The sequence below is a fragment of the Carassius gibelio genome, chromosome B19 (assembly GCF_023724105.1).
Source record: "Carassius gibelio isolate Cgi1373 ecotype wild population from Czech Republic chromosome B19, carGib1.2-hapl.c, whole genome shotgun sequence".
Lineage (NCBI taxonomy): Eukaryota > Metazoa > Chordata > Actinopteri > Cypriniformes > Cyprinidae > Carassius > Carassius gibelio.
The window spans coordinates 13,967,551-13,985,721 of NC_068414.1; the positions used below are offsets into that span (position 1 = coordinate 13,967,551).

Genomic DNA, 18,171 nt, shown 5'->3' on the forward strand with positions numbered 1-18,171 from the left:
TATTTTAAAGATAAATATTTTTTTAAATACAAATATTGTGATCATAAATGTTTGGTAAATCAGATTACGCCTCAGGTGTGTCCTTCAGCCACATTAAACCAGCTGAAAACCAATTCAACAGGGGTACTTGCATTTTCATCCAAAACACATTACAAAACTGTGCACGTACAGCATTAGGTACATCTAAATCCACAAACACATACACACAAAAAAGTGCTGAACTAATACCTAAAAAAAAAAAAAGAATATGTATGGAATATGTCGGAATGTCATTTAACATGATTATTTGACATGTTACAATTGAAAACATTTACATATTAAAGGTCCATTTAAGTGTATTTCTTCCTTCTGCAAAATATTCTGACTTCCAGTAATGGGAACCGAAACTGTTTGGTGACCAATATTCGTAAAAAAAAAAAAAAAAAAAAAAAAAAAAAAAAAAAAAACATTTGTTGAGTAAATAATCATTGCTGAGTGGACTATCCTTCTAACCAGTATATCTATGTCACAGTGTCTTAAATTAAACGATCTGTTAGTGTGAAAAATCAGAGCATTATTGATATTAGAGGCAAAGAAACCTCTTGTCTCTGTTCATTTTCTTCTTCCTCCACTCTAAAAGTCTATGGCAGGTGTGGGGAACATCGATCCTGGAGAGCCACAGCACTGCAGAATTTTGCCTCAACATTAATCTAACAATCTAAACAAGCTAATCAATGTCTGAAGGTTTTTATTTAGATCGAAGCTGAACTCAGCAGGGCTTTGGACGTCCAGGACCGGAGTTAGCCACCCCTTGTATATGGCATAGCATCTTTTCCATTGTGGGAAAGTTATGAATTTTGTCACACAAATAGAGCATTTACATTTAGTCAACCAGACTACATTTTGCAGATGCTTTTATCCAAAGCGACTTACAATTGGGGGAATACATAAAACAATCCTTCTTAAAGAGGCAAACAGACACAGGAAGTGCTTGTAATACCAAGTTTTAGACATTGTTCAAATAAGTACAAGCTAGGAATAGAAGGAATAAATAAAGATAAGATTTTTTGTTTGTTTTTTGTTTTTACAATGAAGCCAAGTAGTTTTGAAAGAGATGAGATTTCAGCTGTTGCTTGAAAATTGTCAGGTATTCAGCATTTCGGATTGGGGTGGGAAGATCATTCCACCAGCCAGGAATGGTGAACGAGAATGTTCTGGAAAGAGATGGCAGACAGAATGATCTGATGATTGACAGTGTCAAAAGCCAAAATTGACTCAGATCATCTTCAGAGCAAACTATTTTTGTAAAATGCATTAACAAAGTTGATTAAATTTGTTCAAAAATTGACATGATGCTTTATCTCTGGAAAGCTTTAGCTGGATTCTGACCAAACTTGGTATGTTTTATAACAAACATGCCCTGAGTAGTTTCAGCACAGCGTCACCTACTGGTCAAAAGCTATAAAATGTACACTAATCAAGGTGTTCAGGGCTACTTAGTCATATACAGGTTTGTTGAAGCAGGGTTGGAATTGAATTTACACAAAATAATCTAGATCACTGTTAAAGAGATTAGAAAATGTTTTATTTTTTTCAGAAAGATGAAATATATTATGTTCCCATCATTTAAGTTGCAATTTTAAAGGAAAATTACACAGTTTTTTTCATATTCCACTATGTTCCTTCCTCAACTTAGATGAGTTGATACGTACATCTCCTCGCTGTAGCATACGGCGCCCCTATGCTAGTGTTAACTTAGCAACATTCATTCCTCAGGATCCAAACAGGGATGAATTTAGAAGCCACCAAACACTTTAATGTTTTTCCTATTTAAAGACGGTTACATTAGTAGTTACATGAGTAAGTATGGTGACACCAAAATAAAACTTGTTGATTTTCTAAGCAGATAAAAAATAACTATAATTTCTGTCAGAAGAGCAATCACAGCACTTTGACCTCAGCGCAGTAATATCATCACTCCTGAAAACTCCTCACTTTGGTTGTATTGCGCAAGGTAGAGGGAGAGGGAGAGGAGGAAGGGGAGTTTTTATGAGTGATGATATTACAGCACCGAGGTCGAAGTGGTGCGAACTGCGAAGTGCTCTTCCGCCATACATAGTCATAATTTTTATCCACTTAGGAAATATCTTATTTATCCTCTTAGGATCCTAAGGAATGAATGGTGCTAAGCTAAACGCTAGCATAGTGGTGCCACTTGCTACAGTGTTTCAGTACACGCACTGAGATGGGAGAGGTATGTATCAACTCTATGGTATTGGGTAGAAAATTAGATTATAAATACATTTTATAAATAAAACAAGCATTTTAATAAATTATGATGAAATTGGGGGGATAGGAGAAGAGTCTTTTAAAAGTAGAACCAAGAACTAAGAGTAGAAATTAGCAGCCATTTTCCTATGTCTATTGGGAACTCCAGTGAAAGGGTGAGCTGGAGCTGCAGCTGTAGCGTGAAGTGATTCCCTTTGCTTCAAGTCTGTCTCCATTTCATAACATGCTGCCGCTTGTCTTAACTGCCCTTCTTCAGCGGGTTCAGTGATTTTCTCCTGATCACCGTTGGGATGAAACCTTTTGTAGTATATAATTTTCACTAGTATTCCAATGACGTACAAACCTAGTAGTGTCGGGATCACCATATAAGGATTTAAAGAGCTCCAGCAGCCTGCATACTCAAACACCTTCCAGCACCAGAAGCCCAGCAGCATCACTGTGTCCAAACCCATGAAACTATAATAGAGAATAGTCTTTGATTTTATGCTTCCTGTTGATATGTTAAACCAGCAGAAATACCAGATGAGTCCAACAGTAGCTCTGAAGAGCCATTCCCAACCACTATGTTCCATGAAATTAGTTTTCTGGCTCCAGGCCACTAAAACCAGCAGCATCCACAACGACAGGAAGTGAGCTATGATGAAGCATGGTAATACACTGGAGAAGAGTGCCAGAGCAGTCACACGGGGAATAATCACCAACAAGTTCCACAGGAAGTAGACGCCAGTGGAGATCCAACTCATCTTGCATTTTTCAGGAAGAAAGGCACGCATGCAGCGGTGGTACATAGCAACGCTACTAGCAATTGCAGCAGCTGATGTAAGGATTTTTAAACCTGAAACAAAAAAACATTGCATGTTATAAAACAATATCACATATTGCAATAATTCTGTTCTTCAAAATAATAACAGCTAGCAATAAGGGCTTTCAAAACTCTGCTTTGTGAAGCTCTGAAACCTTTGATTCATTTGAAATGAATAATTTGTTTTGAACCAGAGATTTGGCTGTGAATGTGCCAAAAATCATGTCTGTACTTATTTTTGCTAACTTCTTTTCAGTTTTTAAATGTTTCTGAACCAGTGTTTATATTTCACCTGATCTCAGATCAGTTTTATTTTAAGGCATTTTTCATGACAGATTTTTTACAGTAAAAAAGAAAGAGTTAATATTATTATTGTTCTGATTAACTCTATAAAAGAAGCAAAACAAGCGCTACAAATTAATTTCTGTCATGACAACTGGAGAGTTTATCATTATAATATAAATGGCAATGTTAATGTGTTTGGTCTTGGCGTTACAGATCTTCTACACTGCTGTGGCAAAATAAGAAACAAAACTTGCTACTGCCAATACATCCACAGATATGATGCTGTGAACATGTAGGAAATACCAACGCTATCTCACGACCAATTTGTACGTATTTTACGAGGTGGCTTATTCGTACAATTATTTTAATGATCTAAGCAAATGGTCTAAAGTGCACAGTGCAGGTGCAATCAGGGCATGTCCAAATCCACTTATGCTAGTTTAACGACGGTAAAACAGTTTGCACACCCAGCACATGGTCTAAATGGGTTGTCCCTATTCTCTTAATGAGTAATGGGTGTTTTTGGGTCTCATCTCCCATCCCCTTTAAAAGCCAGTTGCGTTCGTGCCATGGAGGGTTCGCTATTTACATTGCGAAATGTAATATTTAATTGTTTGTAAACATTTAAAAAAATGTTTGTGAGCTGCTGCACGTCCCTATGTGTATAATAAGCAAAGTGTATGCATGTTGTGCACCTGTAGGCGCATATTACTAATGCCCTCTTTAAATAACAAAGATAAAATATTGTGAAAAACTTTAGAACAGGTTTGAGTTGGTCTATGGCGCAGTCTTTTTTCAGTTCCTCAAAATAGCAATGTGCCAACAATGCACCTTTTTTAGACTAGCACACCCATGGGCACACAAATGGGCACAAATGCATTTGCTATTTAAACAACGGGGTGCAGGATTGGAAAATGAGAACTGCGTCAGGCTGAAACTAGCAAAAACACTTGGGTGTATGAAAGGGACCTTCATATATGGTATCATATGATTTTAATTGCATTTAATAGATTACACTATAGATAAAACATTTGAAAATGGTTAAAAAGTTGTATGTTTGAGCTGAATTTTGGGTGGTGTTTCAGCTGCTTCAAAACAGTGAATAATTTTCTGAAGCTTCGATAAATTCAAAGTTCTGAAAAGCTTTATTTCTCCATCACTAGAGATTCTGAGCAAAACAAAAGAGCAATTCGTTAGTCAACCGATGACAGAATTTTCCATTATGGCTTAATCATTGCTTTAAGTGGTTTAGAGACACATAAGAATTATGAGCTGAAAAAAAGTAGGTGCTCTGGATTTGAAACAGACCTGTAATAATCTCCAACTCTCGTCTCTGTAGGATTATAGACATCATGAGTATGAGCTGTGGGGCGCTTTCAGAAAATGTCTCAAATAGACGAAGCATCTGAAGATCATGGTTCAGGTACACAGCTACACCCTCTGTGAAACTGTTAGTGTGCCGAAGAAAATGTGTTGTGGAAATCTCTATCACCCCAGCATACCTGTGAACACAATGTGGCAATTAATACAACATAAAATTCAATAAACAAAAGTGAGGCCACAGTTTATTTAGACGTGGAAACAGTTTGAGTGTTCCTATACCAGTTCTCAATCACATCTATTGAGTTTGTCTTTAAATGATAACCCAAATTAGCTGTTCACACAAAATAGCTCTATTTAATTCTGAATTAAGTTGATATTGAAGGGATAGTTCACCAAAAAAATGAAAGTTCCACCATCTACTCACCTTAATGCCATTCCAAAACCAAAAGTGTCATGAAATACAAAGTGTCTTTTAAATAAAATAAAAAAATGTGTTTGTGTGACAAAAGACAATTAAACTCATTGGTTCTCCTACATCAAGCATGCATATTTGAGCTCCCATTTGCCATATTTGATTATACATGCTGAATTAAATTATATACAGTGATTGTGTCTCTTAAGAAAGAATTGATTAAACTCCTTAATTCATATAGCTTATGTTTACAATGTCCTTATTAACATACTGACGTATCAAAGTTTTGGGTGAAAGGCTTTATGAAAAATTTATTAATTTGTGCTTTGAAGATGAACAAAAGAGTTTAGAAAGACATGAGTAACAGTTGACAGAGTTTGGGTGAATGATGCCTTTCGGTTTCTTCATCAATCTCATTTAGCATTACTCTTGTGAAACAGAAGTGTGCTTAATGTGCACTTGCAATGTCGATAATTCAAGATGTAAAAGTTAACCATATTTCAAACACACATTAAAGACATTATGCCCATAAAAAGCACTCTAGTTCAACTAATTGGATTTACATTGTTGTTACGTATTTTTTGAAAGTGTCAAAACTGTTCTCTAAGCTGAAAATGCTGAAAGTTTATTTGTCACAACTGTTTGCTGTAACATCAGAACAAGATTGCATGTCTGCCAAATGTACTAACTCACCCAGAATATAGAATTGATGCCTAGTGATAGTGTCTTGGTCATGTTTTTGTCATTGTGTGAGAGACACATTTATTAAAATGTTTAGGGTTTTTTTCACCATGTTATGAAACAATGAAATGTTATATTTACATAACATTTATATATTTATATAAATGTTATATTATAATTTTATTTCATGTTTTTTTTTTATATATTCAATTGTTTTTTCTACTTCTATGTTGACAGACTGCTTTCTGTTCTATTGTTCTAAAAAAGAATGTCACTTTTGTTTATTACCTGGTATTTTAAATGACATATTTCAACAGTACATAAAAATATATTGGGAAAAATCAATCAATTTATATAAATTAAATTAAATTAAATTTATATAATATAAATTTAATTTATGCAGACGCTTTTATCCAAAGCGACTTACGGTGCATTCATGCTATCAATTTTTACCTATCATGTGTTCCCGGGGAATCGAACCCCCAACCTTGCGCTTGCTTGTTTGCTAACGCAATGCGTTACCAGTTGAGCTATAGGAACACTATATATATAGAAATATAGAAATTTAGAAATATAAACTATTGACCATTGCCTATTTATTTTATACAGTTTATTGTTGTACCCCTACACCAACACCACACATTTCTTATATCTACCTATTGTCAGGGGCACAACTGGACACAGATGCAGGTTATTGTGTGGGACCAATTTATTCAAAAATACAAAAAGAAAAAACTTCCTCCAATGAACATAAACAGGCCGGGAAATAAGGAAGAATGTCCAACAGGAAAATAAGAGACTTCAGTGTCCTTGCAAAAACACCCGGCAGGGGGCGCCCAACGGCGCGGCCGTGATGAGAGCGGAGAGGGGAGGAAGCCACGAGAGAGTCAGCGACAGTGCAAACAAAACTCTTCTGAAAAATGCCGGTGCCCGGTCTAGGAAATAAGGGAGTGGAAAAATAGAAAAGCAAACAAAACCAATAGCAGCAAACAATGGCACGACAGAACAAGGCTCGACAGGATCAGACAAGGTGGTTACACGGGGATTATTGACGAACAGCGATCTGGCACCGATAGGTGCGACAGACGGGAATAAATAGAGCAAGAGATGAACAGACATTGAATTCAGGTGAGCGGAGTCAAACAATTAGAAGCGGAAACTGTGGTGATGAGGGGGAGGGAGGAACGCCAAAGATAGGTGCACGACGAACGATCAAAACCAAAACAAAACACCATGTGCATACGAAACGCAGACATAAACAGAAACACACCCACACACCAAAGAACGGGGTGATCAGACAGTGGACATGACAGTACCCCCCCTCCGACGGACGCCACCAGGCGCCGCAGGAAGGGGCTCACCTTGTCGCCGGTAGAAGTCCTCGACAAGTGTCCGATCCAAGATGTCCCGGGCCGGGACCCAGCTCCTCTCCTCTGGGCCATAGCCCTCCCAGTCCACAAGATATTGAAAGCCCCGACCCCTACGTCGGACATCTAGCAACTTCCGCACCGTATAGACCGGGTAGCCATCCACTAGACGGGGGGGAGGGGGGGTTGGGGCAGATGGAACAAGAGGGGAGTAGAACACAGGTTTAACCCTGGAAACATTGAAAACAGGGTGCACCCGACCAAGCGTGGTAGGGAGCTTGAGCTGCACCGCCGCCGGACTCAGGACCTTCGTGATCCGGTATGGGCCAATGAACCTGGGTGCCAACTTGCGTGAGGCTACCCTGAGAGGCAGGTCCTTGGTGGAGAGCCATACCCTTTGACCACACACATAGCGGGGAGCAGGAGTTCGGTGACGGTCGGCCGCTGCTTTAGTCCGCCTATTAGCCTGGGCCAAGGCCGCCTTGGCCCTCTTCCAGGTGCGTCGACACCGTCGGACAAAGGCCAAAGCAGACGGGACCGCAGCCTCGGGTTCCTGTGTGGGAAACCAGGGAGGTTGATAACCGACAGAACACTGGAATGGGGACATACCTGTGGCAGAAACAGGAAGGGAGTTATGGGCGTATTCTACCCAGGACAGCTGTTGACACCAGGAGCCGGGATTGTGGGATGCCAGGCAGCGAAGAGTACGTTCCAAATCCTGGTTTGCCCGCTCGGACTGCCCGTTGGTCTGGGGATGGAATCCTGAAGACAGACTCGTAGAGGCCCCGATCTGCCGACAGAACTCCCTCCAAAACCGAGAGACAAACTGGGGACCCCTATCAGAGACCACGTTGACCGGAAGGCCATGAATCCGGAATACATGATCAACCATCACCTGAGCAGTCTCTTTGGCTGAGGGGAGCTTGGGAAGGGGAATGAAATGGGCCGCTTTAGAGAAACGGTCCACCACCGTAAGAATGACGGTGTTACCCTTGGATTCTGGAAGGCCAGTGACAAAATCAAGGGCCAAATGTGACCAGGGGCGGGAAGGGATGGGCAATGGGTGGAGCAGACCAACGGGAGGCGCATTGGAAGTCTTGTTCTGAGCGCACACCGAGCAGGCAGCCACGAACTGCCTGACATCCTTGGCCATGGATGGCCACCAGAATCGCTGACGGATGGCAGCCAGCGACCTCCGGACTCCTGGATGACAGACTAGCCTGGACGAGTGACCCCACTGGATGACTTCAGAGCGCAACTTGGTGGGAACAAACAGACTACCCGCTGGGCCCCCCTTCGGCATAGGCCCCTTAAGTAGGGCCCCCTTTACTCGTCTCTCGATGTCCCAAGAGAGGGATGCCACCACCACCCCTTTGGGCAAGATAGTGTCTGCTGACTCCCCTCCCCCAGGAGCCTCGAAGAGACGAGAAAGAGCATCGGGCTTAACATTCTTTGACCCGGGCCTGTAGGACAGTGTGAAATTGAACTGGCCAAAGAAGAGGGCCCAGCGAGCCTGTTGGGAGGTCAGCCTCCTGGCCGAACGGACATACTCAAGGTTTTTGTGATCCGTCCAGACCAGGAAGGGCTGAGCCGCGCCCTCCAACCAGTGACGCCACTCCCCCAAAGCCAGTCTGACCGCCAACAACTCCCGATTACCTATGTCGTAATTCCGTTCTGGGGGACTCAGGCGGTGAGAGAAGAAGGCGCAGGGATGCACCTTTCCATCCTCGTGCGACTGCTGAGATAGGACCGCGCCCACTCCGACATCGGAGGCATCCACCTCAACAATGAATTGACGTTCAGGGTCTGGAATAGACAAGACAGGAGCAGAGATAAAACGGGACTTTAATCTATCAAAGGCCTCCTATGCCCCAGTATTCCACTTGAACGGTACCTTGGGAGAGGTGAGTGCCGTTAAAGGTGCAGCAATCTGACCGAAGTTCCGGATGAACCGCCGATAGAAGTTGGCGAATCCCAGGAACCGCTGCAGAGCTTTACGAGAGTCAGGAGCTGGCCACTCGGCAACGGCCCTTACCTTACAGGGGTCGGCTTTGATCTCCCCCGCAGAAACAACGAACCCCAGGAATGGAACCGACTGGGCGTGGAAGACGCACTTCTCCGCCTTAACATAGAGCTGGTTCTCCAGCAGCCGTTGTAACACCTGGCGAACATGCTGAGTGTGTACCTGCAGAGATGGGGAAAATATCAAGATATCATCAAGATACACGAAGACAAAGCGATTCACCATGTCTCTCAACACGTCATTAACCAGGGCCTGGAAGACAGCTGGGGCATTGGTCAGACCGAATAGTAGGACCCGGTACTCAAAGTGTCCCGTGGGTGTGTTGAAAGCTGTCTTCCACTCATCCCCCTCACGTATGCGAATAAGGTGATAGGCATTCCGAAGGTCTAGCTTGGTGAAGACCTTGGCTCCCTGCAATAACTCAAAGGCAGATGACATAAGAGGCAAGGGGTACCTGTTTTTAATAGTGATGTCATTCAGGCCTCGATAATCTATACAAGGACGCAAGGAGCCGTCCTTCTTCTTGACAAAGAAGAACCCAGCACCTGCAGGAGATGAAGAGGGTCGGATGAGGCCGGCTTTGAGGGATTCATTAATATATTTGTCCATGGCCTCTCTTTCAGGACCTGAAAGGGAAAACAAGTGACCCTTGGGCGGAGAAGTGCCTGGGAGGAGCTCAATGGCACAATCATAAGGGCGATGTGGAGGTAAGGAGGTGGCCCGGGACTTACTAAACACCTGGCACAGGTCGTGGTACTCCACCGGGACCCCCTTCAAATCCGCCGCCTCCACCTGCAAGACAGGACACACAGACACAGGAAAAGAGGCAGCACCCAGACACGACGAGAGACAAAACTTACTCCAAGACAGGACAGAGTTGTTGGACCAATCCACGTGAGGGCCATGTTGCACCAACCACGGGTGCCCCAGAACTATGGGAGCACTCGGGGATTCAAGAAGGTACAGCGTGGTCACCTCATGGTGATTGCCCGAGACTGTAAGATTGACAGGGGGAGTGGCATAGGAGACAGTGGTTATTAAAGTGCCATTCAATGAACGGGCAGGAATAGGTTCGGGAAGAGGAATAGAAGGAATTCCCCAACGGGTGGCTAGAGAGAGGTCCATAAAGTTGCCCTCAGCTCCCGAGTCAACCAGTGCTGTACAGGAGTTAAGGACATCACCAAACTGAAGAGAGACAGGAAGGAGAGTGCGAGAGGAGGGGGAATGTAATAAAGGGGTAGCGCTCACCAGGATCCCCCTCTTTACTGGTGAGCCTTGACTTTTAGTGGACAGCCCACTGCGAAGTGACCTGATTTGCCACAATATAGACATAGTCCCAGGGCGAGGCGTTGCTGCTTTTGTTGAGGAGTGAGCCGAAGGCGCCCCACCTGCATAGACTCAGGCTCAGTGGTTTCCGTGGGGGAGACAGATGACGACTCCTCAGTCCTCCAGGGTACACGAACTGCCAGGCGCTGACGACGGCGGTGAAGGCGACCCTCGATCCGCAATGCCATTTTAACAAGATCATCAAAGTCACGTGGCAGGTCCTGAGTGGCCAGCTCATCCTGGATGTCATCCTCTAGCCCAGCACGGAACATAGCTCGACAGGCCCCCTCATTCCAATCACAGGTCGCTGCAAGCGTCTTAAAATGAATGGCATAGTCCGTCACTGAGCGACCCGCCTGACGGAGCCGTGCTAGCTGGTCAGCGGCTTCCTGACCTCTTGCAGAGCGGTCAAATAGTCTCTCCATCTCCTGGCGGAAATCTTTAAAAGAAGCACAACAGGGAGCCTTAGTCTCCCAGACGGAGGTTCCCCAGTCTCTGGCCTTGCCGGTCAGAAGAGTCAAAACAAAAGCCACTTTGGACATCTCAAGTGCGTATGTGCGTGGCTGCAAGGCAAACACCACAGAGCACTGGGACAAGAAGGCCCGGCAGGAATTGGGGTCCCCATCATAGGGCGGTGGGTTATTGCATCGGGGCTCGGGCTCATGGCGAGAAAGGTGGTGAACTGCACCACCCTGAGCAGCCTCTCGTTGCAGCTCTTGGATCCGGCTGGTCAGCTCAGCCACTTGGTTGGCTAAAAACTCCACCTCCCTTGTGGTATTCGTGAGTCTGGCTTCATGTTGGCCCAAAAGAGCACCCTGCTGGGTGACTGCGGTTCTGACAGAGTCTGTACCTGCTGTGTCCATCTTGGCCAGATCGTTCTGTCAGGGGCACAACTGGACACAGATGCAGGTTATTGTGTGGGACCAATTTATTCAAAAATACAAAAAGAAAAAACTTCCTCCAATGAACATAAACAGGCCGGGAAATAAGGAAGAATGTCCAACAGGAAAATAAGAGACTTCAGTGTCCTTGCAAAAACACCCGGCAGGGGGCGCCCAACGGCGCGGCCGCGATGAGAGCGGATAGGGGAGGAAGCCACGAGAGAGTCAGCGACAGTGCAAACAAAACTCTTCTGAAAAATGCCGGTGCCCGGTCTAGGAAATAAGGGAGTGGAAAAATAGAAAAGCAAACAAAACCAATAGCAGCAAACAATGGCACGACAGAACAAGGCTCGACAGGATCAGACAAGATGGTTACACGGGGATTATTGACGAACAGCGATCTGGCACCGATAGGTGCGACAGACGGGAATAAATAGAGCAAGAGATGAACAGACATTGAATTCAGGTGAGCGGAGTCAAACAATTAGAAGCGGAAACTGTGGTGATGAGGGGGAGGGAGGAACGCCAAAGATAGGTGCACGACGAACGATCAAAACCAAAACAAAACACCATGTGCATACGAAACGCAGACATAAACAGAAACACACCCACACACCAAAGAACGGGGTGATCAGACAGTGGACATGACACCTATTGCTCTTCCACAACAAGCATCTGTGAATTTTCAGTGTACATGTGCCACTGTTCCACATTTCTACAGATAAATGTACTGTTTAAATATATATGTATTGCTGCTGCTGTTTAGGGTTGTGACATTGCTCATTGTTCAAAAATATTAGTGATCAATAAAAAAACGATAATAATCACACACAAAAAAAAATGGCAGTGATTGTGCTAGACAAACTCAATATACAGGTGCATCTCGATACATTAGAATGTCGTAGAAAAGTTCATTTATTTCAGTAATTCAAATAAAATTGTGAAACTCGTGCATTAAATAAATTCAATGGACACAGACTGAAGTAGTTTAAGCCTTTGGTTCTTTTAATTGAGATAATTTGGCACAAATTCACATTCACATTTAACAAAAACCCACCAATTCACTATCTCAACAAATCAGCTAATCAACTCAAAACACCTGCAAGGGTTTCTTAAGCTTTAAAAATGGTCTTTCAGTTTGGTTTACTAGTTGTTCACTTTCAGATGATAGCAAGTTTTGTATTTCATTTGTAAACCATGGTCCTAGTCTTTATGACGGGTAGAGAAGCTCATAGCCCAAGTTGCTTGAAGTACAGTGTTAAGTTTCCACAGTCTGTGATGATTTGGGGTGCAATGTCATCTGCTGGTGTTGGTCCATTGTGTTTTTTGAAAACCAAAGTCACTGCATCCATTTACCAAGAAATCTTGGAGCACTTCATTCTTCTTTCTGCTGACCAGCTTTTTGTAGATGCTCATTTCATTTTCCAGAAGGATTTGGCTCCTGCCCACACTGCCAAAAGCACCAAAAGTTGGTTAAATGACAATGTTGTTGGTGTGCTTGACTGGGATGAGAAACAAGAGACCAAACAATGCAGATGAGCTGAAGGCCACTGTCAAAGAAACCTGGGCTTCAGGACCACCTCAGCAGTGACACAAACTGATCACCTCCATGCCACGCTGAATTGAGGCAGTAATTAAAGCGAAAGGAGCCCCTACCAAGTATTGAGTACATGTACAGTAAATGAACGTACATTCCAGGAATTTTTCATTATTATTATTATTATTGGACTTATGAAGTACTATAATTTGTTGAGATTGGGTTTTTGTAAAATGTGAGCCAAAGTCATCACAAATGAAAAACCAAAGACTTAAACTACTTCAGTCTGTGTGCATTGAATTTATTTAATACACAAGTTTCACAATTTGAGTTGAATTACTGAAATAAAGGAAATTTTCTATGACATTAAAATTTATTGAGATGCACATGTATATACTTCCAAACTTGGTTGACTGTCAAGACTGTGATTCTGTTTCATTAAGGCTGATTTATACTTCTGCATCAGACCTACGATGTGGCCTTAATGGCGTAGGCTATGTGTCCGTTTTAATTTCTACTTCTGCATCCTTGTCTACGTCGACATGCTGTACACATGCAAACCACTATAAGAAGTGTCCACGGGCATTGCTTATGTAACCCGCAGACCACAGCAAAAGCCTAAGAAGAAGCGGCTCGTTAAAGAAGCATTATAGCCCTGACAGCGGCAAATAAATATAAAATAATTAAATCATTATTTAAAGCTACAAAAAGGAGACAACAACGGAACAGGAAAAGATGGCATTCTTTCAGTCTCCACAAGGATTGTACCATGGTAGATCAACACTGTCTGTCGCGGACATCTACTGATGTATAATGCAGTGTAGTATAATAAATTAAAAGACACTTGTTCTTTGCTTCATTTTAATTTATATAAGAAGATAATTAACATTAAAATAAAATAATCAGGCTATAGCGTAGGTTCGATGTAGAAGTATAAATCAGCCTTTACAATGGCGTGTAGGTCTGCAAAGGGGAAGACATTTTCTGGTAAATTTCCAGATTAGTTTCACATGGAAATGGACTAAATATTTCCAAATGTTTCCAAAAATACTGGAAAACTTCCAAATATTTTGGAAATTTTCTGCCCCTTTTCAACCTTAATGGCAAGCCATTTGCCAGTTTAGCAGACATGAAAACCATTCCATGTCAGATATTTATAGAATATATTAGACACACGTCTGACAGATTTTGATAACTGAATGGATCATCTTGCATGTGATGGTTCACACAATGAAAGAATGTGTAGAAGTTGTGAAGAGAGATTGAAAGTTTCACTGTTAATCAACAAATTAGTTATTGTGTATTATTTTTCACAAGAGTATTCAAGGAAAATTGAGAAGCAAATCTGTCACAGACCTGAGGTAGACTCCGAGCTGCAGGAAGTGAAATGTTTTGATCAATAAATGCTTCTTTGCAAATTTCTCCACCTTAGTCTCAATATTATCCAGGTAATCAGAGTACCAGAGCCAGCTAAACACCTGTAACAACACTGAAGAGCCCAACAGCAGAAAGATCATCACTGCCATATACACATAGGCCCCATTCTTATAAAAGGACACAACAGTCCAAACGTCCAGCGCTATATCCAGCAGGAACAATAACAGTCCCACCAAAGTAAACAGGTAGTCCAATAAAGAGTAATGAAATTGGAAGCTTTCCTCCATAATTCCCAGTGTGAGAAACCTAACAGTATGATAATAAAAACACAAAACCTCCTTTTGCTACTGTTAAAAAGATCTGAATCCGACAGTGAACTTTAGACTCATTCATAACTCCTCCCAAGTCTTTTAATGATTAGCCTGTGTCAGAATGTAGGGAATGATGTAATTTAACCATATGACCAGAGTCACAGGCATTGGTTCAAATGCCCACTGATCTTTAATAGCGATCAGTGAAAAAGCCAAAGTGGTAGGCAGTGATTCAGCCAAAAATGAATAGCTTAAAGGCATAGTTCACCCAAAAATGAAAGTCTGATATTTATCTGCTTACCCCCAGGGTACCCAATATGTAGGTGACTTTGTTTCTTCAGTAGAAGATTATTAGCTGAAGACGTTGCAGTCTATCAGCCTTATAATGGAAGTGGATGGGAATAACAGCTAAAACACAATAAAACAAAAAACATACAAAACCAAAAACAAATTAATCCCTCATGACACACACCTTTGTGTAAAGACACAAAACAATCAGTCTGTGCAAGAAACTGAACATTATTTATATATTTTTTTTTACCTATGATTCATGCAATGTCCAAACTGGAAGAACTCTCCTGAGCGCGTCCTGTTGTGTGCATTCTTAGCAGCAGGCACATGAAGCTTCTTCTTCTTCTTCTTCTGCGATCTGCCATAAAGCAAGAAGAAGAAGCCTCCTCACACACTTGCATCTGAGGACGCGCTCAGGAGAGTTCTAACAGTTCGGACATTGCGAGAAACAGATGTAAAATGCAATATAAATACACGTTCTTGCACAGGCCGATCCTTTTTTGTCTTTACACATCATTGTATCGTCATGAGCCGCAGAGTTTAATGTGGTTTTGTTTATGTTTTTTGTTTTATGTTTTCTGTCCAAGATACTAGAAAAGGTATCCTCACAATTAGGTATCTTTGAGGATTTACAGTCAGGATTTAAACTTTATCATAATACTGAGACTGCTTTCCATAGAATTACAAATGACCTGCTCTTATCATCTGATCTGATTTTTGCATAGACTAGAACACTTTGTTGGCATTAATGGAAGTGCATTACCATAGTTTAAATCATACTTATATGACCGCCATCAATTCATAGCAGTGAATGAAAGGGTAACATATTGATCACAAGTGCAGTATGGAGTACCTCAAGGCTCAGTACTAGGACCGTTACTCTTCACACTTTATCTTTGAGAGAAATCATCAGGAAACATGGTGTTAGTTTTCACTGTTAAACTGGTGATACTCAGCTCTATATTTCTTCTCAGCCCAGTGAAACATGCTAATTTGAAAAACTAATGGAATGCATAGTTGGATATAAAAAACTGGATGACGAGTAATTTCTTACTGCTAAATTCTGAAAAAAACAAAACAGAGGTCTTAATTATAGGACCTAAAAACTCTGTATGTAATAACCTAGAATGCTGTCTAAGACTTGATGGCTGCTCTGTCAATTCTTTGTCATCAGTTAGGAACCTAGGTGTGCTATCTGATATCAATCTTTCCTTAGAAAGCCAAGTTTCTGGCATTTGTAAAACTGCATTTTTTCCATCTCAAAAATATATCTAAATTACGGCCTATGTTATCAATGTCAAATGCAGAAATGTTAATCCATGTGTTTATGACCTCAAGGTTAGATTATTGTAATGTTTTATTGGGTGGTTGTTCTGCATGCTTAATAAACAAACACCAGTCAGTCCAAAATGCAGCAGCAAGAGTTCTTACCAGAATCAGGAAGTATGACCATATTAGCCCGGTTCTGTCAGGCACTGGACTGGCTTCCTATCAAACATCGTATAGATCTTAAAATCGTACATATTACTTATAAAGCCTTGAATGGTTTAGCACCTCACTATTTGAACAAGTTCTTGTTACTTTATAGTCCTTCACGTCCACTGTGTTCTCAAAACTCAGGCAATTTGAATATCAAAATTGACTGCGGACGGCAGATCCTTTTCCTATTAAGCCCCTAAACTCTGGAATAATTTATCTTACATTGTTTGGGAGGCAGACACACTCTTGCAGTTTAAGTCTAGATTAAAGACCCATCTCTTTAACCTGGCTTACACATAACATACCAATATGCTTCTAATATCCAAATCTGCAATGCATTAATTAGGTAAACTGGGAAAACTTCCCATAACACCCGAAGTATTTGCTACATCATTAGAAGAATGGCATCTACGGTAATATTAGTCTGTTTTTCGGGTGTTCTGAGGTCACCAGATCCAGTCTGTATCCAGATCAGAGGGTCACTGCAGTCACCGGGATCCACTACTTATCCAGACCAGATGGTGGATCGGCACCTAGAAAGGACCACTACATCCCTGAAAGACAACGGAGACCAGGACAACTAGAGCCCCAGATACAGATCCCCTGTAAAGACCTTGTCTCAGACGACCACCAGGACAAGACCACAGGAAACAGATGATTCTTCTGCGCAATCTGACTTTGCTGCAGCCTGGAATTAAACTGTTGGTTTTGTCTGGTCAGAGGAGAACTGGCCCCCTGTACGAACCTGGTTTCTCCAAAGGTTTTTTCTCCATTCTGTCACCAATGGAGTTCCTTGCCGCTGTCGCCTCTGGCTTGCTTAGTTGGGGACACTTTATTTAGACTTAATTGCAAATTATTGCACAGATACTTTTTAAACTGAACTGAATGATGACATCCTTTAAGTGTCATTTTGCATTATTGATAGTTTTCCTAATTAATGTTTTTCAGTTGCTTTAACACAACCTTTTTTGTTTAAAGTGCTACATCAATAAAGGTAACTTTACTTGACTTTTATCCTTGATTCCCATCCACTTTCTTTATAAGACTGGTGATACACTGCAACAGTTTGAGCTTAAAATCTTAGTTTGAGTTCTACTGAAGAAACAATGTCACCTACATCGTGGATGCCCTGGGGGTATCCAGATAACCATCACACTTTAATTTTTGGGTGAACTATACCTTTAAATGTATCTTGAATGCTATACTTCACTTTGCATAAAATGCACCAAATGCATAAATTGCACTGTAACCTGACATGTTTGTTAACTTTTGGACAGTAGTCCTGAGGCAAAGTAGGTGTTCTGAGTGGTTATTTACAAGCCTAAGAGGCACTCCAGTGTCTCTATACGACTCAAAAACTCTCCTCCAATTTAATGCAATGGTATTTCTTCTTATTATTGCTCATTATCATCCACTAGGTAGAAATCATCAATATGTCTTTAGAAAAGTATTATTAAAACTATCCTCAATAAGCTGCACAACACAGGGTCTCATTTATGTCCATGGCACAAATAAGCTACCTGCACCAAAGTTTGATACTTAAATTTAATGGCCACAACCTCATTTAAAGTGATGCTTGCCTAAGGCACATATAAAATGCTCTAACAGAGATCTAAAGGAATACCAGAAGTGCCAGACATAAGAAGCTTAAGTCTACAGTTACTGAAAAAATAAATTCTCAGCTGTGCTTCTCATCAAGCTTGTAAACAAAATCTGCTGTCAAGTAACCCAACAGACAGCATATGGCAATAGTTACTTGGAAACAACAGAGTACAAACAAACGGGAAAGCACGATACAGGACACTGAA

At 41.7% G+C, this 18,171-nt stretch overlaps 1 protein-coding gene across 5 annotated transcripts in view; it reads right to left on the bottom strand.

Moving 5' to 3' along the window:
• LOC127978840 (XK-related protein 8) overlaps nt 1-14,894 on the bottom strand; it is a 43,738-nt gene extending 28,844 nt beyond the window's left edge. Inside the window, exons 1-3 of one of the 5 annotated variants that reach the window (XM_052583781.1) lie at nt 14,262-14,871; nt 4,664-4,857; nt 2,612-3,103 (exon numbers count right to left, since the gene is read on the bottom strand). In XM_052583781.1, the coding sequence (XP_052439741.1) occupies nt 2,612-3,103; nt 4,664-4,857; nt 14,262-14,569 (994 nt within the window). In that variant the 5' untranslated portion in view covers nt 14,570-14,871. Of the gene's footprint in view, nt 1-1,542; nt 3,104-4,663; nt 4,858-14,261 lie in introns of those variants that run through there. The other 4 variants (XM_052583776.1, XM_052583775.1, XM_052583777.1 and 1 more) reach the window with 4 other exon arrangements.
• Nucleotides 14,895-18,171: the final 3,277 nt, after the last annotated feature.